We start from the raw sequence: 26,667 nt of genomic DNA, 5'->3' as shown, positions 1-26,667 counted from the left end.
AAATGAGATTAGCAACACCTCAGTCCTTTCCCACAACTGAAATATATTTCAGATTACCTGAAAATAAACTTGAACTAAGTGAAGTAAGGTTGAAATCAGGAATTATTTTGACAGCTGACATGGTATTCTGACCTATGAGGAAGAGATTAAATGAATAGGTACATTTAATTTCCCCCCTCTGCCACATTTTCCTGATTTTTAAGGCAAAAGAAAAAACACAAACCCACTATTACATGTGTTCTAATTTTCTACAGAATAACTGTAGGAGCTTCTGGAGATTAATACACATCAAAGTAGAGCTGGGAGCACTGCACAGAAAAGGTTTAAAATAGAAAAGTTTCTGGAAGGTCTGTGGATTGTAACATGGACCTAAATCCTGACTACAGCAGAAGCAATCCACTGTGACACAGAGACCTGGAGGGAAAGGAAAAAGCATTAGCAGTTGATTGATTTATGTGAGGGAATGACTATAAGAAACATCCCCAAAACTGCCAGACTGCACGTACCCTTTCAACTGCTCCTTCATACTAAGATCTTGCAGAGGCTTACATGGGCTTTACTGATGAAGGAAGAATACTTGGAAAAGAAATCCATCAATATATTCAGAACAGAATATGTTCTGAATATGTTCTACCTTTTTACTTCAGGTATCTTCATTAACCATTACCTAGTCTAGTAAATCCCATGTGCTGAAAATTGAGTCCTTTGGGAAGTTTCATGTGCACTTACTCATCTGTCAGCATCTCCCTGGCTCCAGGCTTTCACTAGCCCCAGGAAAATCAAAGTTCAACAGGTAAAAGAAGGTATTCCACCCACAAATGGTGTGGTATGTTTCAAAATAAAAATTTAATTAGCAAAAGCAAAGCTAAGCCTGCCCATCTTAAAAAAAAACCTTTTCAAAAGAGAACACAGTTCAAAAATGGTCCTTGATACTGCAAGGAAGGTTTCTCCTCCACCTCATAGCAGCTAATGAAGCACCTGGCAGCACATTCAGTAGAGGAGGCTGCCAGTTCTGTCTCTGATACCATATACATCAGTTACGCTACAGATATGTCCATACACACTGAGAACACATTTCCAATTAGACTTTAGATCTTGTTTTGAAAAAACACTTGGCTGTGTACCAGAGGAAACAAAATTAATATGTTTTTTTCTCCCCCAAGCATTTCTGCACAGAAAATCAACTGAGAGTTTGGAGAAGCAACACCTTGGAAATGCAGAATGGGAAGAATCAGAACAACAAAGAGAGTCTGAAAAGAATCAAGTCTTTGTCATGCATATGTGCAAAATACTTCAATAACGCTTTCAATGCTTTTGTTATTTCAGGTAAATATTTCACGTCTAAGCCTTTTCTATACCTAACACTTGCATCTCAATAAAGGGCTTTCCTATAACTAATATGCATTTAATTCTCATCTCTGGAACTCTTCAGATTGAACTGACACTGGCTCTGGAACTGCTCATCCAGGAGTTTGGCCACTAGACTCCTCTGTACAATCAACCCACTTGGAAAATGCTTGTCTTTATAGTGTCCATTCTTCTCACCTCTCTTATTTAACAGTATTGAGGCCACTTACATAAGAGAAAGAGAACCAAAAATTGCTCTTAGTGAATAAAAGCATTAAAGAAAAGCACTTACCTTTATTTCAAACTCATAATGCTCATCCTTTCCCTGCCCACACAGGACATACCGTGGAATACTAATTTTAATTGGGTCCTTTAGGTCATCTGGATTTGCTCCCAGTGAACGACAGATCATCCGCTTTCATGTACATACCAAATAGGGAGAAGAAAGGAAAATCAAAATCACTACATAAGGAAAAAAAAGAAAAACTTCACTGAAAATGAGATAGTGTTCCTGGTCAGAGGAGAGGGAAAAGAGGAGGCAGAAATTACTTCTAAAATAAAGAAATTCTTTGAAAACAAAGTGGATCTTGTCTTATAAGCAAGCATACTTTTATGCATACAAAAATTAAGGTGAAGTGTCTTAATAAATATTCCTTTATTTGAAAAGGCATTTTCAGCCTAGATATCAAAAAGAAAGGAATGCAGATTTTTTATTACCTCCTTTTTAAAAAAATCAGTCTACTAATCAAGCTTTCACAGTTAATTCTAATTTTTGTACATCTCTACCTTTTATAACAAACATTTCCAACATTATACAAAGCTGCAAGGGTCTAGGTAATTCAGAATGTTCTTAAACTTTAAAAGTTCAAACACATTTTATAATTAAATAAGCAATCCTCTGTCAGAACAGCTTCCTACTATTTTTTTTTAATATCTGAATCCCAGAAAACCCAACTATGATAAATTTGCACAGTCTGGACAAAACAATCTAAAAATTTATTTCCAATGAGGTCTCATTCCTCTGACAGCCAGATGGAATATGTAACTCCGAAACTATGCCAAAATAAAACATTTCTGCAACTGAAAAGATTAATGCTTTGCACTCACTATGCCCAAAAGCAGCATAAGCATTTAGAGTGAATAAGTACAGAAGATGCCTTTAAGGGAAGTCCTCTACTTGCTCCATTGAACATATTTGGTCTGAAAACCTTAATGAACTGGCACTTAAAAAAATAACAGCAGCATGACAAATATAAATTAGCAACCAAAAAGACTGAAAAACTATCACTTCAAAGTTATGACTATGTTATATATTTGTATTTAGCGCTGCTATCCATCACTTGAACTGTAACTGTATTCTCAACATTCATCTTCTTTGTAGCAACGCCTGGTGACTTCCAGTACACATAAGACTGTGTATGAGCTGGAGAAGAATTTGGAACTCATTCATAAACACCTCTGCCTGTTACAGAGAGCCTTTTGACACCATCATGGCTCTCAAGAAGAGAAGGCTGTTATTTCATTGCCAGTCAATTATAAATGACAATGTAATTTCCCTTAACATTAGCATTAATAAGAATGAAAAAGAAAATACAAAGGAAGTCAATTTTTTTTCCACTGAGTTAATCTAGAGTATATTTACCATAAAATTTTTATTTTAAGAAACCATTTAAAAAATTATGTTTGAATGGAAAAATATTTTTAGCCACCTTTGTTTTCACAACAAATATTGTCTGCTGTCCATTTTGCTCTCCTGTAATTACTACCCACATTACCAGCTTTTCAGCTAAAACTCATTTCTGGAACACTGAAATGTAAGGTCTTTCCTTGGGGAAAAAGAGAAGTTCTTTCCCCTGAAAACAGCATCATCTGTCTTAAAATAGCAATAAAACCATAAAGCCACTCTTAAAGCCACCTCTGTCAACATGTAATTTATTGGCAGTCATTTTCAGAGAACTATAGAGAGGAAAACAATCTCAAACACAAAGTGTTGTGGAAAATGCGCCCTAATACACTAAATAATGCTTTGATATTCATAAACAACGATCTTTATGTTTACATTATAAAAACAGAAGAAATATTAGAATAAAATATACTGCTATGAAGTCCTTTTTCATCAAAGTGCAGAGTATTCATTGAGTTAGACTTTTTTAAAAAGCACCAAAGAGAAAAAGCATTATTGGGAAACACAAGATGGACAAACATCTAACTTTGGATTATAATCAGAAAAGAAATTAGTTGCAGAGACTGATGTCCTTTAACAGCCTTAATCAAGACAGTCCTCTCAGATAGTGTCACTCAAAGTTGACTTTGGGCAAGGTCCAGAAGAAATGCCATAGTGATGGCAATGAGGGAGCCACTCCTGAGCAGGACTGACATGATGATACTACTCTGTCTACTCATTTGCATACATATTCTTTTATTTTAAAAACCCCACAATCCTAAAAATAACATGACATATTTTGCTCATTTTTGGACTTCCCTAAGGAGGTAAAAATGTAACAATAAAAACCCCATAATTCTTTATCCAAACAAGTGTTCATCCTTCCAGACATAACTTCCCTACCCAATGCAAGCTATTTCTTTTCAAATCCCATGTGAGTTACATTATCATGTCCTAACATACGGTAAAAACAAATGGGAAATGTTCTTATACTAGGAGAGAGACTGAAGTCTAACTCTGTATAGTAGATTTCACCTCTGCTTGGCAATATGCTTACAGAATTTAGAATTTCAGATGAGATACCACTGTTTTTTCTGCCAAGAACCATCTTCCACAAACAAGGCAGATGGCATATTCAAGCAACAGGATTAAAAAAATATTCAGCTCCCCTTACAAAGAAAGAAATAAAAGATAGGAGACAACAGCTTATTTACTATTCAAACATCTCACAGTGGTAAGAGGTAAAATACCCCTTGTCCTAAGCTAGAGGAAAACTTCAACTAATTGAAATATTCTATTAATGTCCAATAGCTCAATTTTGTTTCTGAGATGTAGTAATAAAAAGACTGTAAGAGATGCAATCTCACAGCATCAACAACCCCATCAGTAAGCAGGCAGAGAATGATTAAATTAAGGCCAAGAACATTACATGGACAGAACTCTAGAGTTAAACTCACTCCATCTGTCAGGCAGTGTCCCCAGTTGTCAACTACCAAGCTGCAGCATGAGAAACGTGCACACAGATGGTAAACCCCCCCAAAACATCTGTCTTGCCACAGTAGCATGACCAAAGGTTGAAATGCTATTTACAGCACAACCCCTTTTGCACTTGGGACAAATTTTGATATGAAAGTGCAATAAACCTTAAATATAAAATGCTGAAGAAGAGGAGAATTGTCAAGGCTAATATTCCCAAAATTGCACGTACAAAAGCTGTAAACATCTGTAGTACTAAGAGTATACAGTAAAAATAAGATTAAAAAAACTTGCAGACATGTTGAAATATTGAGATCAAGGGCATGAAGTAAATGAGGAGTATGAAAAAAAAATCAAAAAGATTAAGGAAAAGACAGTGAAGGAGGAATAGAGAAGACATTAATGAAGATAGATAGTACATGGAAGGGGTTAGAAAAAAGTCAAAATGGAAATCATAAGACAGAGTGGTAATTATAGTTTTCATCCACCTACCATATAACATAGAAGCATTTAATTTCCGGATTTTCCCAAGGAATTGTAAGTAAAGCTTTTCAGAGATGTACAAAATGCAAACACTCAATTAATAATTATTGCTTAGATGTGTGTACAAGGTCTGCGGTATTCCTTTAGAGCTCAAAGGTCCCTTTTCTCTATTGATTAAAAAAAAGTGTGGGGGTTAGAACTTTATCAATATTTATTAGCCTTTTATTTTGAATGTATCTAAATTTATTTGGATTTCAAAACCTAGTCAAATGCTACTTCGTCCGAGGCTCACCCCGCACCCTGGGTCAGCAGCATGAACAAGTGTAAAAGATACAAAGAGGCTCTTTTCTCCCTGGGGGTTCCGTGGTTTATTTCTTCATAGCGTCCAGGGGGCAAAAGAGGAAGTTTCCCAAGGACAGAGGTCTTTTCTAGGGTCAGGAAGGGGAGAGGAAATTGGCATCCTGCCAATAGGGTAAAGCAGAGGGGTAGAGTCAGTCCAAAGGTACAGTAGTTTCACGAATACAAGCCGCACGGAGTATAAGCCGCACTTCCGGTGCCTCGACAATGTTGCTGTCTTTGTCAATAGATAAGCCGCACCCCGAATATTAGCCGCACTTTCGTTCGTCGCGAGAATCCGTGCGCAGCTTTCACAAATTGGCCAATTAGTAACAGGATCGCGGCATAGCAGGCTTTACTGGTTCGGGGCGGGGTCAGGAAGGTTCGGCCCGCTCATGGTTGCCGACGGGGCCGGCCGGGTGGTGCTGCAGCCGCCGCCGGGCTCACTGGCCCCAATCTCCCGTCAGCACTGCCTCGCTGCCGCGTTTGCTCGTCCTGCCGGCGGGCCAGCTGCCGCCGCCGCTGCGAGGCACGCCGGCCGCCCCGCCGTTGCGTTTACTCGCCCTGCCGGCGGGCCGGCCGCTGCCGCCGCTGCCAGGCACGCCGGCCGCCCCGCCGCTGCATTTACTCGCCCTGCCGGCGGGCCAGCCGCTGCCGCCGCTGCCAGGCACGCCGGTCGCCCCGCGCCATGTTTGCTCGCCCGGTCGGCAGGGCTGCCGCTGCCGCCAGGCTCACCAGCCGCCCCCTCCCGTCTGCACCGCCACCGCGTTTGCTCGCCCTGGCCGGCACTGCAGGCCCCCGCACCGCCGGGCTCTCCCACGCTGCTGGCCCCGATTCTGCTGGGCTTCCCCCGCTGCCAGGCAGCCCCACCTGCCGGCCTTCCTGCTTCTGCCATGCTCCCCTGCACTGCTAGCCCCAGTTCTCCCGGGCTCCCCCGCCCTGCTGGCCCGGGCTCTGCCGCCCACCCCAACACTGCAGGCCCCGCCTCTGCCAGGCTTTCCCACCTCTGCCGGGGCCGGCCGGGCTCCAGCTTGGCTTGGGGCTGCCGCGGGCTCTCACTTCCGTGTTGGTAGATTTTAGAATTTTGTTCATGTATTAGCCGCCCTCGAATATTAGCCGCACTTCCGGGTTTCCACCAAACTTTTGGTCAAATTGGTGCGGCTTGTATTCGTGAAATTACTGTATTACAGGGGTCAAGAGTCAAGGGACATACCATCTCAAAACATCTTGGGCAGTGGGTTACAACAGTCAAATGCATAATTAGTCAAATGGCTTCTTCACTTGAACTGAATGTTAATTTCCAGATTTTCAAAGACTGCTTTGAAGAATTGATGGGATGACTGTCAGCTGAGTATTCATTTCTTTTTCACAGTATTTAGAAAAAACAATTCCTGAATCAGGTCCAATCTTGCTCTTTTTAGAAAACACAAGCTCAATTTTTGTGCACTTTACTTTGTCTCGTAAAACTACACAACAGATATCATTCAAACTGCACAACCAAATGCTGTCAAATTGTGATCGCTGGCATAAAGCATCCAAATTATTAGGTGCAGAAAAAAAGACATTATTTTCCTATAAGAGACCTATATGAGTAGCAGTAAGAACAAGACTCCTACACACAGTCTGCTTAGCACAGTCTACTTTCACTAATGTATACAGCAATACATGAATGTCACCTAACAAAGGTTTATGACTTCTCATATTTTCACAGGGTAAGTAAACGAGGTCAGCAAACTCAGTTTGAAATTTACATGACAACTGTACTCCATTTGAAAAAACTACAGTAATTCCACGACTATAAGGCGCACCCTTTTGAGTAAAATTTTGATCAAAACCCGGAAGTGTGCCTTATAATCCGGTGTGCCTTATATATGGACAAAGTTGGGAAATTTGCCAACCCGGAAGTGCGAGCCGCAAGCAGAGCCGCAAGGGGGAGCGGCCCTGTGGCAGCACCGAGCCGCGAGGGGGAGCAGGCCCACAGCACCGCTGAGCTGTGAAGGGCGGCGGCCCCATGGGAGTACCAAGCCGCAAGGGGGAATGGCCCTGCGGCAGCACTGAGCCACGAGCCGCAGCAGCGCCTCAGGAGCCCCGAACCGCAAGCTGCGGCCATGCCGTGGGAACTGAGCCGCGCCAGCCAGCACCGGGCAGGATTGCCAGGGCCTGCAGCACGGAGAGGGTGCCTGGGGCTGCTTTTAAAGGCTACGTCAATCTGTGAAAAATGTTTGCAAATTGAGCACCTGCCAGTAAACCCCGCGATCAGGGGACTCCATTACTAATTTGTTACTTTGTTGTGCGCGGCGCGGCACCTCACTGCAAAAAAAAGTGCGCCTTATAGTCTGGTGCGCCTTACATATGGATAAAGTTTGGAAATTTGCTGACACCTGGAAGTGCACCTTATAATCCAGTGCACCTTACAGTCATGAAATTACTGTAATTAATTTATATCTGAAATCCAGTTCGGTGAAATCTGCATCAAACCATCTTTCAAGAGCTGGTGATTTAAATAAACATCATCATCCAAACAATCGAACTGTAACAATCAAACTTCTCATTATTTTGCTTCAAATTCTTTGAGTGAAGTGTTTGTTATAGGTAAATACTGTGAGTAAGCCATCTTCAGCAGAACACAAGTCAAATGTTCTGTCCAGCAAAGCCAATTTGAATCTCCTTTACAGCGCCAATCGGAACCTCATGAAATACTGCCAAGGAACTCTGGCAGGTGCCTTGTTCAGCTGACAAAACAACAACATACAGAATGGAACTGAACAAAAGCAAGCAAGCAGGTTCTGGGTCTGTTTTTCTGCAACTGCTAACAGCGAGCCAATTCAACCTTTCAACTCCTCCATCCTAACAGAAATTTGAGGTAAAGCACAGATGAAAAATTCCAGTATTTTTTCCAGAGTATACACCTGAGCTTTCAAAAAGACATCAGGAAAATGCAGAATTCTGTCTTAACACTAAACTGTTTTCTAGTTCTTTTTTTTTTTGCCCAACGGCATGCAAATTCTTCAGGGGGCTGTCTCACAAAGGCATCAGAGATCTCTGTGCTTATGCACATTGTGGCAGCCTCTTGCATGGGGAATTCAGGCTGTGGGATATGTCTTGATTCATGCCTGACTTGAGGAACATATTTAGTTTCAAGTTCCTTATAAATAGCAGATTTTTTATTAATGGTATTGCTTGGGCACATCTCTCACTTCCACCACATAAACTTCCAAACTCCTTAATATGTTTCGAAAACACTGCACTGCTGACCAGCTGACTACTGGTATCTTTGTAAAAGCAAGAAAGCTTACTGAAAATATATCCCAAACTGGAAGCATGTTCTGGTCTTGCATCAAAACAAGAAGCTATTGACTTAAAAGAAACCAAATCAGAGGCATTGTGTGCTAGAAGCTGACAATTACTAGACTGATCTTCAACTATAGGTTGCACTGTCTTTAACGGGTTCTTGTCTTTATAAGTTTTTGTTTCAGAATGCACATTAGACTGAGAAAAGAGAAGGCACAATATGCTAAAGCCAGTTTGCTCATTAGCACCCATTAAGGATCCTGCAGAAGACATCTGTTTCATGTGGGAACAATCAGATTCAGCTCCTGAGCTGTCACAATCTGGAGAAGTAATTATTTTATCATCAAAATGACTGAAATTTTCAACCTTGTGGAGTGAATAAGCCACATTATTAAAGTTAGAACTATGTAAAGAAGTAGATAAAACATTCTGATACAAAACATTCTTACTCTTTAAAGTATGAGTACTTTTAGAATGAATTGAACTACTTTCCATGTCACGTGACAAGCAAAGCTCTCCTGCTCTGAGTTACTCCTTTCATTCTGAAATGCCTTCTCTGATTTACAAGGGGAGGACAGTCTTCCAGAACTGAAAAATAAATCCAGCATCTCCATATATGCCTTCTGTCTCTTACGGTCTCTTACTCCTGCATTTTCTCCTCACAACTCAGAAGCACAATTGCCATCTTTAGACAGAAATAGAAAGGCAGAGTGTGGCTTCCACTGTTGACATTTCTGTTAAAAATTTCAAAAGAACAAAATAAAAATGTTTTTGTAAAATCTTCTGAACTGAACATTTCTTAAACTGAGGATTGATTTTGATTAGATTTATACAGTCATTCAAAATTGGTACGATCTCTCTCTCGAAAATCCAACAGAAGTGACTGATATCTGATTAAGGAATAGTTGAGCTTTTCAATCCATCCCTGTTTTTTGTTTGTACAGTATCCATTTCACTTGGTTTATACTTGCTTTACTCAAAAATCCCAGGAAAGTCAACAGGTTTGTTGAATAAGCCATTATTTTTTTTTTCCCCACACATGCACAAAAAAGTACAGTAATTTCACGAATACAAGCTGCAGCAATTTGACAAAAATTTTGGTGGAAACCCGGAAGTGCGGCTAATAGTCAGGGGCGGCTAATATGTGAATAATTTTCTGACATTTACAACCCCAGACGTGCCAGCCAGAGTGCCGAGCCAAGCACCTGCCAGTAAAAGCCGGCATTCGGCGATTGTTACAGTGTTACTGTGTTGCCCTGGCTCCCTGCAGGCAGCACGGGGGGCGGGGAGAGAGGCGGGAGAGCTCTCTTCTTCCCTCCTCTGCCACAGCCCAGGGGAGGACGGGTGGGGGGGCGCGCCGCCATTGCCGCGGTTCGGGGAGGACGGGGGGAGGGGCGCGCCGCCATTGCCGTGGCTCGGGGAGCCGACAGGGGCCCTGCGCCGCCATTGCCGCGGCCCAGGGAGGAGGGGGGGGGCCGCGCCGCCATTGCCGCGGCTCGGGGAGTCGATGGGGGCCCTGCGCAGCCATTGTTGTGGCCCGGGGAGGCGGGTGGAAGCGCGCGCCGCCATTGCCGCATCTCGGGGAGCCGACGGGAGCCCCGCGCAGTCATTGCCACGGCTCGGGGAGGAGGCGGGGTGCTCTGTCCGCGCCCGCCGCCGGCGCCACAGGTGCGGGAAAGCTCCGTCCCCGCCCGCCGCCGCTGCCGTAGGAGCGGGGAAAGCTCCGTCCCTGCCTGCCACCACGGGGCAGCGCCGACCCGGGGTGACCGAGCCCAGTGGTAGTGGCAGGTGGCCCCGAGCGGCAGCACCGGGTTGAGCCACCTGGCCCCGTCAGCAGCCCCTAGCGGGCCGAGCCTGCACAGCCTTAGCTCAGCCAGTAAACCCCGCCCTCCCGCGGTTCTGTTACTAATTGCACGCGGGTCCTCGCTGCGAACAACAGAGCGGCTTATATTCGGGTGCGGCTTATTTATGGACAAAAACCAAAATATTTGCCAACACCCAGAGATGCGGCTTACACTCAGTGCGGCTTGTATTCGTGAATTTACTGTAATCCCATAGTAGCCAAGAGAGTGAAAAAAGTCCAACATAGCTGAAAAACAACAGTGTAGAAGTCAAAGAAGCACAAATTCAAGGTATTCAGCCCTCCTACTCTTACAGTTTAAATCCATTAAGGTATTTAGCATTTATCCACCAAGACAATAACTGTGTTTCAACAATGGTGTTTGACAACTAAATATGGTGAGAGAGGTCTAAGTCTCAGTTTAAAAACACATAAATGCATGCAGAAATGCTTCAGGACACACACAGCCTGCCTGGTTCTTCTTGCTAACTTACAGACACACTTACAGCAGTTCATCATGAGTCAAAAATGTTACAAGCATTCTGAATTCAGACAATGGTCATTAAATGCTCATTAAATGCACTTCTCCCCTAAAAATAATGAAAGGAATACTGTTCCAAATTAAGAATCATGGCAAAACAATTAAGAAAGATCCATCCTAACACCATACCTTTCAAACAAGGAAAAGCTAGGTCCAAACTGAAACAAAATCACTTTGATTCCAGCTGGAAAGATGCACCACCATCACTGTTAGCCATTAATCTTGCTGTGAATTCAAAATTCTAATTATGCAGTTAAACATTATGAAATTTAATTACAGGGCATGCCATAATTTAAGACAATCATTTCAGTCTGACAAATTATGACCTACCTCATACTTTAACTTGCGTTGCATAGTGCTGTTATTATGCCTCTCATTATCCTAAGCAAAAAAAAGGTACAGAAGGTTATTAAAAAGTGCCTTTCTTGTATAAGTTAATTTAAAAGTATTCCAAGGAAGAGACATTCTTTATAACAGATAAAAATATCAATCAATTTTTATTAAACCACTGGCTTAGAAGTCAATAAACCCACTCTTTGGATCAATTAAATCACCAGTATTTGAATAGGCATTTGTTTGCAAGTATGAAATTCCATCCAGAAGAACATTAATTATTCATAAATTACTTTTTTTCTGACATAAAATGAAGATTTTAAAATTTTTTTTAATCTGCAAACTTCTTATTGCCATCTACACACTCTTGCCAAAAAAAAAAATCCCAGAATACAACAGAAAAATGCCACTGGAAATAAAAAGATTATTAAAATTTAAAAACTGATATCATACTTCCCTAACTGTTTACATTTTTTTTTTTGGAAATTAAAATTAAGTAAACACAGGAAAACATCAAAATTACTGAATGACAAAATTAAATTAGTGGTTAGACATGGTCCATTGAAGGTCAGGATGTCTCATCATTTCTACTCACCTTGAAACTTTCTGTAGACCAGGATGTACTAACATGATTATCCTCAGCTTTATGATGAATATTCTGCAGCCTTCTCTGCACTTCTTGTTCAATAAAGGCATTTATCCTTTAAGACACAGGAAAGTGTGTGTGTGGATGGAAAAATAATGTATTTTTACATAAAAATCAAAACAGACTAAAAGGCTCTTTGAAAAGCTTTAAACTCTAAGTACTGCACAGCTCTTAATTGGCAGGTTCAATGTTAGACCACTTTTGTCCCTCCTTAAGGAAGCAACACTGACTTTTAAATGAGTGTTCATCTAACAGGCAAAGGTTAAAAATTTGTTATTAATTAAACAAATTACTAGATCACAGGTTCAGCCACAGCTATGAGTGCAGCTTTACACACCAGAGGTAGTGAGGTTACAAGTGATGAAGAAGAAAGAAGGCAGGAGCTGCATCTTCTGTAATTTAACAGCTTGCCTTCACTGCTGCTGCTGTATCAGCAACTTGAGCTAGCAAAGGTTTGGTCTTCAAACAGAAGGGATGTTCCAAGAGCTGATACTAATAACTGCCACGTGTAAGTATAACAAGGGCAGGGATTAAAGATTATAATGATGCCAGGCAGCTGTCCTATTAAAAAAGGTTTAAGACAATTAAATTTACTTTGCTGCTTTACGCATATATGAAACAAAACCATACAGACAAGTAACTGTAAACTCAAAAACTATTTAAATACCTTTCAGCCTACAGTTTTCCAGCCCTGTATTCTAAAACAAACTACACAGGAGCAACAGGTGAGGCTATTGGTTACTTATAATAGAACATACATTTTATTTCCATACCAGTCTTCCAGTACAATCACAGTATTTAAGTCAAATCCAACCATGGCAGAATGGTCTTCCAAAATATTTATTTTCCAAAGCTATTGTTTGCATTCCATTTCAGGAATGCAGGTTACCTACCTATCATCAACCAATGGGGCAGCAGGTGGCTGTGGTTTTGTTGGGCTGGCAGGGGAAGTGCTATGGGAGAGTCTCTCATCTAATATTCCATGGTTTCCTTTCTGAGCTCCATCACCCTCATATATTTTTTGCTTCAGCTGCTGAATTTCGTGGTCCAGGCTATAAAGACATCGCAACATGCAATTTGCTTTGATTTAGAGTTGATTCACATAGTTCTGATGGGAAGTAATGTTCCCTGGTACACATGTATGTAAGATTGTAATTACTAATATTTATGAAGGTTTAAAAATCATAATTGTTCTTTAAGCATATTTAGACAGGAAAATAGAGACAGTTCAAAACCACATTCCAAGAGTACTATTACGTCAAATAAAACAATTCGAATAGCTTCCATTGCAAGAGCTATCTAAATCTGTATATTAAATATTAACTCCTAAGACCTAACCTATCTATTAGAATAAATTCTCTTGTTTACAGAACTCTATCAGTGACCTCAGGTATTATCTTCCAGTGTGAAAGTGAATGAAGAAACAAAGGGCGAAAAGATTAAAAACCCAAAATACAGCACTAATAGAAAAAAAATCCTAAAGAAAACCTAAAACATTGATGTGGCAAAACTTCTCTATAAGAAAATCTTTAAATTGTGTACTACACATGTATGCTTTCCAGTTGTTCTAATTTTCCTTTTGAAAACACACCTACAAAATAAACATACAGTACTTATTGTATATATACAGGTAAGCAATCATCTTTTGAAACCACCTTGCTTTCTTTATCAAATAAATTTAATTCCACACAGATTTATGCACAGAATACAGCATGTAAAACTGGATACTGTGTTTCTGACTAAAAATGCCTGAGGCATTTTGAATTAAATAAGAAGCAGTTATTGCAATATTCATCATATTACAACAAAGTAATCTGCAGAACACCCTTTTCACTTGTAAAGTAGCTGAGATTAGATCAGTAACACAGTAATAATCTTCCCCATTTTCATTAAAATTTTTTGTCTCCAAAAGTAATTGTTTTTCTGGAGGTTATTTAGAAATTAAATATTAAGAGAAAATAAGTTCTTGCAAAAACAGGAGGAACTATGCAAAGCTGGGATTCTACCACCTCTGCTGCAACTGTATATATCTAAATTGAAATGCAATTCTATATTCCATCCTGAGGGTTAAATGAGAAAATTAGAGAGATGATGAATGCTGAGGTTTAGGTTGAATTGTTACTTCAGTTTTAGAGTGCTTTTTGCAGCACTGCCAGAAGCCATCTATTTCTTTTGATTAGCAGCAAAATAATATTGTGTCCTGAGGGTAAGTGGATGAAAGATGGTTGATGTATATAGGCAAGTGTTTACACCCATGGAAAATCAATTTAACTACAAAAATCAGATTTAAATTAAAGGAACAAAGTTTAGCTCTTGGTTTGCAAACATTCTACTAAGAGAAGATATCACTTATATAGATACAAATTTAGCCTTGTGATGCATCCACCAGTATGTACACTGAACTGTGCCCTGCCACTTGCCTCAAAGATGGCTCTAAAGCTGTTTCATATTCAGTCTAGAGCCCCCAACCTCTGCCAGTGAAACCAAATTGTGTGTATATATCCCAGTTTAAGTTAACCTCAAATTATCATTTTGGGGGTCATCCCTGTTGCCTTGGGGTGATTCATAGTGATATTGAATCCCATACTTATCTTTGGCCAAAACCTGTTACTGTATCTTTAAGATCCTGAAACTGCAGACCTTGAGTGTCTGGTGGGACTGGGGGATGTAGGCCTTTTAAAAAGCTCTCACAGCTTTTCACAGCATGTTATTTGCGTTGCTGTTTGCTTGGTCTTTGCTTAGGGGAAGTCTTTTTTTTTTACTTTTTGGGGTTTTTTTTTCTCAGATCAGAGAAACTGCAGCAGCAACGTTTGAGCTGCCTTGAGAAGGAATTCTGCAGTCCAAACACCAGCGGCTTCAGTCCAGCTGCCATGGCCGCTCTACTGTGTCTTGTCATGGGGAAGGAAGTTCTTCATCTGCCGCTGGAACTGCTCTGCAGGCTCCTGCCTTCCTGAGACGGATCTGACACCACCTTGTCACTGCATCTGGCAGAACCCAAAGCCGTCCCAACAGGTTCATATGGGGTATGGGGATTTTCTTGTATTGCAATACAGGATGTGACCAAAAGCATCTATTCTATCACCATCTGTTGAGACCAGGTGGGGCAGTGATCTCAGTGGGAGATATTCTGCTAATGGACCATCCATTAAAACCAGGTGGGGCAGTCATCTTTATGTTTTCACAACCCATCCTTCCTCCAGGGAGGTATCATCTGCTAATGGCCCATTGAGTCCCACTATATGACTGATAAAATTACTTCATCCCATTGGGAGATGCTCCAGTCAGGGGGAAGAGCCAAGCCTTTCCTACCAAGATATAAACTGAGATTTGGAATACCATGGTAGCCCTTTTACCACTGGATTCCAGGGGAAAACTGGACCTTTCCACACCATCACTGGACCTCTGGAGGGAGACTGCACCCTTCTACAGGAGCACTGCTTCAACAGGACCACATTTGTCGCTGCAGGAGGATGCAGCCACCATTTAATCAAACTGCTACCAACACCTTGACTGACAGGGTGTCAGGTTGTACTCTGACTTTTTCAGGGTTTTGAGTTTGTTCTTTGTAGTACTGTTTTTGTATGTTAATTTTCCTAGTAAAGAACTATTATTCTTAATTCCCATATCTTTGCCTGAGAGCCTCTTAATTTCAAAATTATAATAATTTGGAGGGAGGGAGTTTACATTCTCCATTTCAAACAGAGGTTCCTGCTTTTCTCAGCAGACATCTGTCCTCCAAACCAGGACAGGAATTTTCCAGCATTTTGGGTCTGTCTTTGTTTCAGTGGAGTGGTGAGGTCTAGCAGTTAGATATCTGGCAATCTTTTATTTTTCTTTCCCCCTCCACCTATTGGCACTCTTTTTCTTCATAAACTGTTGCCTTTTAACTTTCACTTTCTTCTCCATTTCTTCCTCTCTCATTTCTTCTATTAGTATTAATTTCTTATTGGTGGAAAAGGATTGGTGGAACTCTTAAAGGAGATAACTCATTCCAGGGCATTATGCTTTAAATTATCTTAAACCAAGAAACCTGTAGGTGAAAGAATTTTGAGCTTCCGTATGATTCAAAAAAATGAAAACATTGTATCTCGTTATTATGAACTTACACTTGTATAGCATTTCAAATGAATATTACATTTAAACATTTTCAGAGAGGTAACAGCGATCTGAACCAGAGCACTTAATCACATAATGGGATCTAGATAAACAATAAAAAAACATATATCATTCATAGGCCTACTATGGCATCATGTACTGTGAAATGTAAACTCAAACACAAGAGCAATAAATAGCCTGAAATGTTTAACATACTCTCATGTATCTTTAGATCTTTCTCTTGCCTTAACACTAACAAAAACATACTGAATTGAATTATTCAGGCCCATGGTCTATTCACCGAAAGACTTCAAAGTTTTATTTTGCAAGAGGACTTTGAAGTAAACAAGGAAAATAAAAATTTAAAAAGAAAAGATATTTTTTAGGTTTTTTAAAATTTTTATTTTACTTCCTCAATATCTTCTCCAAACCTCAGTTTTCTGATTGACAATGCATTTTTTTACTTATTACACAACTCTATTTTTCTGGAACTTCTAGTTGTTTATAGCTCACTTTAGCCAAGTGAGATGCTTAGAGCAGAAAATGAGATTTTATGTTCATGACAATTATGGAAAATAATGGCAATATACACAAAATGATGAATCAGTATTGAAAATGCTTAACTAAAAGCCAAACAACGCAACTATAAATGTTGAAAAAATGACCTCTACACAGTCTATATAAAGCATGTCTTCTGACAATGGTTTAGAAGGATCAGAATACAGAAGAGTTCTCCAATTTGGCTACAGGCAAGTTTCTTCTTTTAGGTGGTTTTTCCACATCTGTTTGAAGGGTTTATAAAAAATTATTCAGATAAATTAGTGAAATATTTTAAAAAATAGATGACAAATGCTACCTGAAGAAAAAAACATCTCATTTTTTTCATTGATACTCACAAGTCTCAAAGCCCCAGTATAAGCAAATCAGGTAGCACATTTAAAAATGCCAATTTTGGACTTTTCCCATACTGCAGGGATTGAACACAATAATCTTGGTGAATTTTTGCTCAGGTCAAAAAAAATTCCCAAAAGATTTCATCCTCTTCCACAGAGAATGATCCTTCCCTACTTGACTGACTTTTCTCTGAACCTCTCAGGCTAAATGTTATGCTACAAGGTATCTTGAGTATAACCCATGACATTGCTTCTGTGCCTAAAAGGGATTGTTACCACACTGGGCAGTATTAAAGCCTCTGTATATTTCCAATAAGCTTAAAAACCAACATCAAATTTCACATGGATATGTGGTTTGCTTATTTTTATTTAGCCTTGAAAACACGGCTATTGAAAAATTAAACATTTACCCCCATTTACTTTTAATACCAGAAGGGTTCAGTGGAGAGAGACAATTGGCAAGTTTACTATCCAAATCTTGAGCAAACATCTAACTTGTTACTAATAAAGAAGAAAAAAAAAGTTGTACAGAAAGAATTTAAGGGAAAAAAGTTGTTAGATGGTACATTTGTTGTAAAGGCAGAACATAAGGATGTCTGAGCTTTCTACATAAATAAAACAATTCAAGTACTGTGATGGCTCATGCAAATAATATCCTGCTGAGGATGGGATAAGCATCCAAACATACCAGAACTTAATGAGTAAGCAAGAATCCTTCAGAAAGCAGTAGTTTCAATTCTGCATAAACTACTTGAAACTCATGAAGATCCTCAAGCACTGCAACACTGAACAAGCTGTGTTCTCAAAATCCAAGGTATAAAATTATTCCCCTTTTGTGGACAGGTTCTGATAAATGGAAGATACTGCAGCACTCACCGTTCTCGGTCTTGCTCAAGAGCTTTCTGCTCAGCTTCCAGACTTGCCTGCAGCCCTGCCTGCTCGTCACAGCTGTTGTTCAAGGTGGCCAGTTTCTGTTTCTGTTCTTCAATTTCAAAGTCTATGGTGGAACGACGCTGCAAAGCAGAATGCCTCCTTTCTAACTTAGCAACAGCTTGCTCCAGTGCCTCTCTCTGTTGCTTTTCCCTTGATTCAAGGATTTCTTTTTCCTTTTTCCGAACCTTTCCTTCCTGCCGGGCTACGTTGGCTGTGAATTCAAAAGTTTCTTGAAGCTGCTGCAGCTGATTTGTGCTGGCCCTGTACTGGGCAAGCTGCTCTTCTTTTTCTTCTATTTCTTTCTCTATCTGATAGAGAGTATTATCTAACCCTAGCAAGCCCCTATCGAGGATTTCAGAAGCTCTTTGTTTTTCCTCCAGCAAAGCTGGTAAATGATTACTCTTCAGGTACTCAAGCTGGCGTACTTTAGATTGGAGTCTGTGTTCCACTGGCTTTACCTTGTCAACTTCTTCAGCCTTGAGTAAAGCATCCATAAAATTTTCATCATCTCTCTTGAGATTTAAACGTTCTTCATGTGCAAATTTTAAGTGCTCCAGAGCTCTTTTTTCATCTGCTATTTCCTTTCCTAGGTGATCCATTTGTTGAATTAAATCTTTTTCCAAAATAGACAACTGTTCCAGCTGTTTCCTTTTAAACTCTACAAAATCATTCTGTGCTTTTTCTAACTCTTCATGGTTTTCATCACCTTCAGATCGGGCTTCCTTGACTTTCAAAAGAGATTCTCTGATCTCTTCAAGATCTCTTCTCTCCTCTTCTACTCTTTGCACATCCCCTCTCTTCAGGAGCTCTATCATGACCTGCTTCTCACGAAGCTGTTCCTCCAGGTGAGCCACCAGCATCATCTGCTCTCTTTCCTGTTCTTCAAGTCTCTTTTTTTCTGATTCCAGCTTAAGATACTGCTCATCTTTTTCCTTTTTTAGTTTTTCTAGCTCACAAAAAATCTGCATTTTCTCTACTTTTTCATTATGATTAAGTTCTTGTAGTCGCTGCAACTCCTCTTTGACCCGGTCAAAAATTTCTTCCTGCTGCTTTTTCTTTTGAAGCTCTATCTCCTGTTGTTCCCGTAATCTCTCTTCTTCAAATTTTTCTTTTTCAGCCAGCAAATCTTTTAACCTGCTTTCAATGTGAACACTTCTTCGTTTCAGACTCTCCTCCTGTTTTCGTATTTGCAGCTGAACTATTTCTGTCTCTTTGCGCTGTGACTCTACTTCTTGCTGCATTCTTACAAGTTCTGCTTTGTCAGATTTTTGTTTTTCTTCCATCTCTTCTATTTGTTTCCTACAGTAAAACAGTTACATGACATTAAAAAGTCTTGGACTAAGATTTTTGGCTATATATAATTTTATGTTTTTAGTAGTTTTGTTTTGCTACAGGTTAAGATCCTTCATTGCTTGGAAATGACTCAATGCATGAGACAAATCAAAAAGATATTCACAGAGTCTGTGTCAGTATAAAAAGCTGTGGATATATAAATTCTAGGAAGACATGTTATATAGCACTTACGTTATTAAAAAAATTAGACTGTATTAGTTCTGTCAAATTCAATAAAAACATTAAGAGAATATATCCATGCACACAGTGCAGAGTAAATATGCAATTTTTTTTACATACATATATTCTCATGCACAAAAACTTGTATAGAAGGACTTGATCAGCAATTTGCCTCACCAAATTTAAGCCAACAGATGAAAACAGATTAAAGCAATGTTTTCACTTTAGGTAACTTCAAACTGAATTACTGACAAAACAGCATTACAAGATTTAAGACACATTATTATGTCCTGTGTAATCTCTCTTACTTGACGGTTACCATTATCCCCATAATACAAGTAGAGACAACCTCCAAGTTGACTGGTTGTTTTGCCAGAAATCAGAAGAATTGAAGTACAAGCAAATTAACTTCTGCACAATCTGAATTCAAATTCCACCAACATAACAAAAAAGGATAAATATCAGTTGCATTAGTTGCTGAATAGTATCTTCAGTGCTTCAGGATTTTTCTGAGTTTACTTCACTTAGTGCAACTGCATAAAGAGCTCTATCAAAATGGAGTACACCATCTAAAGCTGAGAATGCAGAAATGCTTTCAGTCTGTGAATCTAATCAGTGCTGAGATCTGTAACAATGCACAGCTACCACTTCCACAATCTTAGCAGGTATGATGAGTCAAAAAAATCAACTCAGTTTGGCAGTTAATAACAATGCTTTCTGGTATTCCACACCAACTTCCACATAATGCTCTGAAAAGCATGAAGAGTATGCCCATTCCACATCACAGTTTGATCTAAGAGAATGTAACATGTTTCTCCTATCCCAATTCAGTTCAAAGAAAAATAAACCATTAAAAAGAGATATTAATTAAGAATGCAATTTGCCATTTTAAAAGATGAAAACCATGAAAATTAAGAGCAAGTAGTATATTGTATCTGTACAATCTGTGCAGAGTTTCTCTGCTAAATATCAGTTAGTTCCAATTCAGCTACTCAGGATCATCTTGCTGTGATTCCAAATTCATTATTTAAAAGAGTCTATAACTTGTATATATCTAGACATCCATTCACACATAAATACCACAGAGAACAATGTTACCTTTTACTTTCTAATTTTTCAAGCTCCTCTCGTTGCTGTCTCTCGAATTCTAGCCTGATTTAAAAAAAAATAAAGAATACAGCAAAAAGTTTGTTTTCTGAGTATCACAAAAATAGGAAGACATGATGCAATTTTCTGTCTGTTTCGATGACAATGATACAAATGAAGTTTTGGTAAACTACTTTCTACAAGAACAGAAAACAGTTCATTAAGGTTACAAATTAGGTATCATGCTGACATGAGTATAAATAGAAAAAAATTAACTTCTGAGGAAAAAGTATTTAAAAAGTACAAGACATATAGATGTTAGCATAGCCTCTGTGAGTTAACTACATGCAGACATGGCAATCAATAAATAGAAATTTAATTTCTCTACCTTAGACAGATCGGTCCTTTTACAGGGAAAAGACTGCCATGGGAGGCAGGGGGAAACAGAGTGATCAATTGAGAAAGGAATTGATAGAAAAACATATTAGCAGTACAGAATACTTTAAAATCAACAGCACTTTGTTTTATTGGAGGTTAAATTGGTTAGATTCATAAAACATTTATCATATGATATATCAGAAGAAGAATTCAAATAATTATTCCTTCTAAACATATTTTTCAAATGCGAATGACAGCTAAAATAATTCTCTTGATCCTATGGTTTATTTACTTAGCCACTTCTGAGAAGGGAAAGGGCTACAAAACTACAGTAGTGCGTGCTAATAGTTCTGCCATTTCCTTCTAAGAAAAAGGAAAAATCCCAAATACTCCTAGGATGTTATCAGTGGGGTTGAAAAACCCCAAAGAGCAAAGAATACAATTCAAACCCATTCATTTAATATATGTTGAGATTTTAATGTATTTAGTTTGACAAGGTTCTAAATAAGCACAGGAGAGCATTTTATGTAATGTTTTAATATCAGTTTTTATTACAGTTGTACACAAGTACTTATCTTTATTTCATTTGAAATATTTATCTTTCATTTAAGGAACTTTCAATAACAAATATTAAAAAGGTAGAAAGAACCTATATATGGATTAAATTACTCAACCAAATACACATATATTCAGTTATTTCAGGCTTGTCACAGCATAAGGATATGCAGGTTAGTAAAATTGTCCAAAAATACTGAAAAAAATGCAAGACCGCACCACAGTTAACTTCAAGTTTTTGATAAACTGTAGTTTAAGACGTCATCACCACAATTATATAGATAGGTTTCTAAAAATTAGGAATTTTTAATACTTCTTTTTAAAGTCATAGAGACGCATACAAGAAAAAGAAAAAGCCCTTGGAAATATTCAAATAGTATATTAATAATCTAACATTATAAAGCTATTGTAACAAACTGTGATTCCTGCATGTTCAAGAAGCATCTTTCTAATGGCAGCAATATGGGAGAATGACTACAGTAATTTCACGAATACAAGCCGCACCAATTTCACCAAAAGTTTGGTGGAAACCCAGAAGTGTGGCTAATATTCGAGGGCGGCTAATACATGAACAAAATTCTAAAAGCTGCCAACACGGAAGTGAAAGCCCGTGGCAGCCCCAAGCCAAGCTGGAGCCCGGCTGGCCCCGGTTGAGGTGGGAAAGCCTGGCAGAGGCGGGGCCAGCAGTGTGGGGGGTGGGCGGCTGAGCCTGAGCCAGCAGGGTGGGGCAGGGGGGGCGGCAGAGCCCGGGCCAGCAGGGCGGGGGAGCCCGGGAGAACTGGGGCTAGCAGTGCAGGGGAGCATGGCAGAAGCAGGAAGGCCGGCGGGTGGGGCTGCCTGGCAGCGGGGGAAGCCCAGCAGAATCAGGGCCAGCAGCGTGGGAGAGCCCGGCGGTGCGGGGGCCTGCAGTGCCGGCCAGGGCGAGCAAACGTGGCGGCGGTGCAGACGGGAGGGGGCGGCCGGCGTGCCTTGCAGCGGCGGCTGGCCCGCCGGCAGGACGAGCAAACGCGGCAGCGAGGCAGTGCTGACGGGAGAGGGGGGCCAGTGAGCCCGGCGGCGGTTGCAGCACCACCCGGCCGGCCCCGTCGGCAACCATGAGCGGGCTGAGCCTTCCTGGCCCCGCCCCGAGCCAGTAAAGCCCGCTATGCCGCGATCCTGTTACTAATTGGCCAATTTGTGAAAGCTGCGCACGGATTCTCGCTACGAACGAAAGTGCGGCTAATATTCGGGGTGCGGCTTATCTATTGACAAAGACAGCAACATTGTCGAAGCACCGGAAGTGCGGCTTATACTCCGTGCGGCTTGTATTCGTGAAACTACTGTACTTTCACACATCTTCGATTTCATTTTTCCCTATTTCTCACAAATTCATTTCAAAAAATGTCTTCTACAATCCCAAAGTGATTAGCCAATGTAGATTTTTATACCCAGATCCAGGTATTCAAGCTTTCATGTAACTGTCTCACCAAGAGTCCCATCACATTGCATTAAACTACGGTGGGCACTTTACAGCACAAGGATAGATGATGGTAACTTTGTGCTTTCAATTTGATCACAATTGCTGCAGCAGCAATGCTGCAGAAATCCACAAAGTGGATGTAAAATCCACAGTGCTGAAAAGGAACAAGCAGCAACCTTGGGGGCTTTCAGGAAACAAAACTTAATCCAGTAGTTAACATGTGCTTTGGGTTTTCCTTCCCCCCTTTTTTTCAATTAATTCTATACCTCAAAATTTCTCCCTTTGGCTGTGATCTGCTATCTGAAATTCCTAACTTTTAGCTATCACTTACCTAGGGCTTGGCTGATAAAATGCCATAATTATTCCAGTCCAAAATAATACAGACCCTGGAGAATACAGCTCTGGTTTGTGGAAATGTAGGTTTCCTTAAGTGCTATCATATGTAGACCATCTTTGACCTACACAGTTGGTCTAGACAGTTGGCAAAGAACAATTTGATTGTATTCCCATGCTTGGTTAAGCCACAATGAAGGAAAATGTTAGATCAGCTAACATAACGTGCAAAACCCAGAGCAAAACCTTTTGGTGTTTTGACATAATTTAGCAGATTTTTATTTTTTTTTTAATAAGCATAAAAATGGTAACCAACTTTTGATTGAGATCTAACGTAACAGATCAGTGTCAGTTTTACAAAACACATATGCAAGACTGATGTTTTCATGTTTAGTCTATCCTAATAAAAATCTTTTTCACATAACCTCTATTCCCTTTATTCATGTGAGCACTACTGTGAATAGAAAAAGCATATTAGCTTGAAATTAAACAGAAACATGCATATACTAAAGACAGAATCTACTCTTCCTTCTTTTGTAGATCTACCACAAAGGAAACTTAATGGGATCAGTGTTGAATTAAATAGACACCATTTTCCTGGAAAGTGTGTCATATCCAGTGATAACAACAGTGTAGATAAGCTGCAGAGAAAGGAAGTCAGTTCTACAGGCACAGTACTAGAGTAGCTTAATTTGCACAGCACAAAAGTGCAATCTGATACTACATCTGTTTGGAAAGACTGAGTACTGGCAGGACTACAAAGATGTTACAATGCTGCTCAGCACGCCAATTAATGAGATTAATTAAAAAAAAAATCAAAAAAACAAAAAAAACCCCAAACCAAGTCAAACTCCCATACTAAACTGTCAGAGACTGAAGTAGTTCATGCCTCAAACATTGATACAAAATTTTGTTCATTGTAATAAAAAATTATAAAGAAGCTCCAACCAAAGAAGCCTCCCTGAAGACACTTGACTGGAACTTCGTACTGTAAATTAAACCACTAAGATTAGATAAAGGGAAAACCTATTCTTCAGTCATCTCAGACCTAGGAAAAAACAAGCCAAACTGAAGGAGAGGAATACACCCATAAGAAAGCCAAATGCAGCAAAGATTTTTCCCTGGCTGAGTTTGGGGTGGGAGAGACCACAGCCTGCAGAAGCCAGGTTTACACAGACTCCCTCCCAAAATTATGCGGGGGAGCGGGGAGGGTGGAGGAGGTTTCAGGTGTAACTTCTCGTTAGAAGCAGTGAACACCCATCCTCCCTTACACAAACTGGCCCAGCTGTGGAATCCCCAGCCTCACAGGCCACATCCATGGGACATTCACATGGCAGGCAGCTGAGGGAGGGTCATAATCCATCAAATACCCCCAAAGTGCCCCACCAGAGTCATTCCTGAAGCAAACTCCCCCCACCAGGGAAATGCCTGGGTTTTCCTACCTAGCCTGAGCATATATTAACTCACTGGATCCTATGCCTTTTGGGAGGACCTCCACCACCAAGAAGACCAGCTGGAGAGGATCAACAGAGCATCGTTGGGATCCATGGAATGGTGAAATTTTCGTTATTCTGTCTCTGTCAAGCCCTTGCTGTTCCCCACCACCTCTTTTCTATTTCTTCCTTTCTCTCATATTTACTATCAAATAAAACCCATACTGTTGTCACTGGCATATGGTCTCGTTTGCACATTAATTCAGCAGAGGAATTTCTAAGAACTTTAATAACCAGATTAGGATATAAACCCATGACACAGACCCAAGACAAGGTTTCTCATCAGCAATTTTACAGTCACAGTATAATGCAGTCAAAAAAGGTCCACAAATGAAATCTTCTGCATAAATCTACATGCAAAATTCCATTTTATCCAAAAATTATTATCTGAAGAAGTGTTCCATGACACTAGATTAAAGACAAAGACTGTGAAGAAGCAGAGCAAAGAATTTTGCACATTAAGCCAAGATTATATGCAACAAGTTTGTTTCCCACATATGGGAAATCAACAGACAAAAAGGCACACACAAGAAAAGACCATCCATCTGAAAACACTATTAAGGACAATGCTGGTTTCCACATGGAAAAGATACAGTAAGCAAGATCCATCATGCTGCTTTCACAACTGAAGATAATACCCCACAGGCTCTTCTGCCATTGACTGCTAAAGATGCTGAATCTCACCAGAATCTTTATTGCAACTTAGAAAAATTGCAAATTTAGCAACTTCTTTAGATTGTTAATAATGAAACTGGAGGAAAAGGCTAAATTAACAACAGGTAAAATGCTAGTCAGTCACAAAATCTGCATAGAAAAAACCCCGAAGGGTCAGCTACTGAATCCTGGACTGCACTGGTGGTCAGCAGGACAACTTATACTGAGAGAAAGTGATACTACAATCTGCTGCAGGAAAGGGTCATAGCATTACTCCTGATAAAACAAACAAATAAACAATCCCCAACAAACTAGATTTCATATAGGTTATTTGGCACTTTTCTAGAATGCAAGATGCTCCACTACACTTCCTGGGTACAATTACCCTGCCCTTTGATAATCAGAGATGTGATTTATCGAAGGTTTCATCCAGGCTCTACGTAGTCATCACTAAGAAGAAAAATCACTGTAGTACATATTGGCAGTATTCTTAACTGGAAGTGGAGAGTTTGGAGTCTGCTTTATTCAAAACATATTTAACCCTGTTACCCTTAAAATAATAATGCCTTCTGAACAACTATCTCTTTGTGACAACCTCACCACACAATCAGAAAAATTCCTCTGCTGTTTCAAGAGGAGATGTTTGAAAAACAGCATTAGCATCAACATAAATAAATTTAAAATTGTCAGGGTACTCCAGCCTAAGCTGAAAAGCTGCTGTTGCCTAATTGCTGTCCATAAAGATGTATCAATTACAGAAGGTGCTTTCTTCTACCTGTCTTTGCAGCCGTAAAAAAACAGACAGAACAGTAACATTTGAGGTTTGGAGTTTTTTGCAGGGAGTTGTTTTGTTTTGTTTTTGGTTTTTTTGGGGAGGGTGGGGGAACGGGACACGCAGACGTTTGTTTTTTTTAAATCACTGATCTATTAGGACAACATTCACCTCCACACAGCATGAACCATGTATATTCTTAGGTATGGTATCAATTATAGGAAGTGTGTCCTGGGCTGCATCCAAAGCAGCACGCATAGTGATCCAGGGAGGCTCTGCTTGGATGAGACCCTACCTGGAGTGCTGTGCCCAATTCTGGGGTCCCAGCACACCAAGGACATTGAAGAAAGTTGAGGGCCACAAAGATGCTCAGAGAGCTGGGCACCTCTTCCATGCAGCCAAACTGAGAACTAGGGTTGTTCATCCTGGAGAAGAGAAGGCTCTAGGGAGAGCTCACTTCATCCTTTCAGTACTTGAATGGGGATGGGGACAGATTTTACAGCAGAGCTGCTGCAATAGGTCAAGTGGTAAAGGTGTTACACTAAAAC

At 40.1% G+C, this 26,667-nt stretch overlaps 1 protein-coding gene across 4 annotated transcripts in view; it reads right to left on the bottom strand.

Moving 5' to 3' along the window:
* LOC116993471 (kinesin-like protein KIF16B) overlaps nucleotides 1-26,667 on the bottom strand; it is a 154,842-nt gene that overhangs the window by 52,329 nt on the left and 75,846 nt on the right. Inside the window, exons 18-24 of one of the 4 annotated variants that reach the window (XM_033054085.2) lie at nucleotides 20,864-20,896; nucleotides 20,488-20,541; nucleotides 17,821-19,176; nucleotides 12,850-13,008; nucleotides 11,906-12,011; nucleotides 11,308-11,358; nucleotides 1,640-1,762 (exon numbers count right to left, since the gene is read on the bottom strand). In XM_033054085.2, the coding sequence (XP_032909976.1) occupies nucleotides 1,640-1,762; nucleotides 11,308-11,358; nucleotides 11,906-12,011; nucleotides 12,850-13,008; nucleotides 17,821-19,176; nucleotides 20,488-20,541; nucleotides 20,864-20,896 (1,882 nt within the window). Of the gene's footprint in view, nucleotides 1-1,639; nucleotides 1,777-9,101; nucleotides 9,331-11,307; nucleotides 11,359-11,905; nucleotides 12,012-12,849; nucleotides 13,009-17,820; nucleotides 19,177-20,487; nucleotides 20,542-20,863; nucleotides 20,897-26,667 lie in introns of those variants that run through there. The other 3 variants (XM_033054086.1, XM_033054088.1, XM_033054087.2) reach the window with 3 other exon arrangements.

Source organism: Catharus ustulatus, chromosome 3 (genome assembly GCF_009819885.2).
Source record: "Catharus ustulatus isolate bCatUst1 chromosome 3, bCatUst1.pri.v2, whole genome shotgun sequence".
Lineage (NCBI taxonomy): Eukaryota > Metazoa > Chordata > Aves > Passeriformes > Turdidae > Catharus > Catharus ustulatus.
The sequence above is the reverse complement of the archived record's forward strand: the minus strand, read 5'-3'. Positions and strand labels throughout refer to the sequence as shown.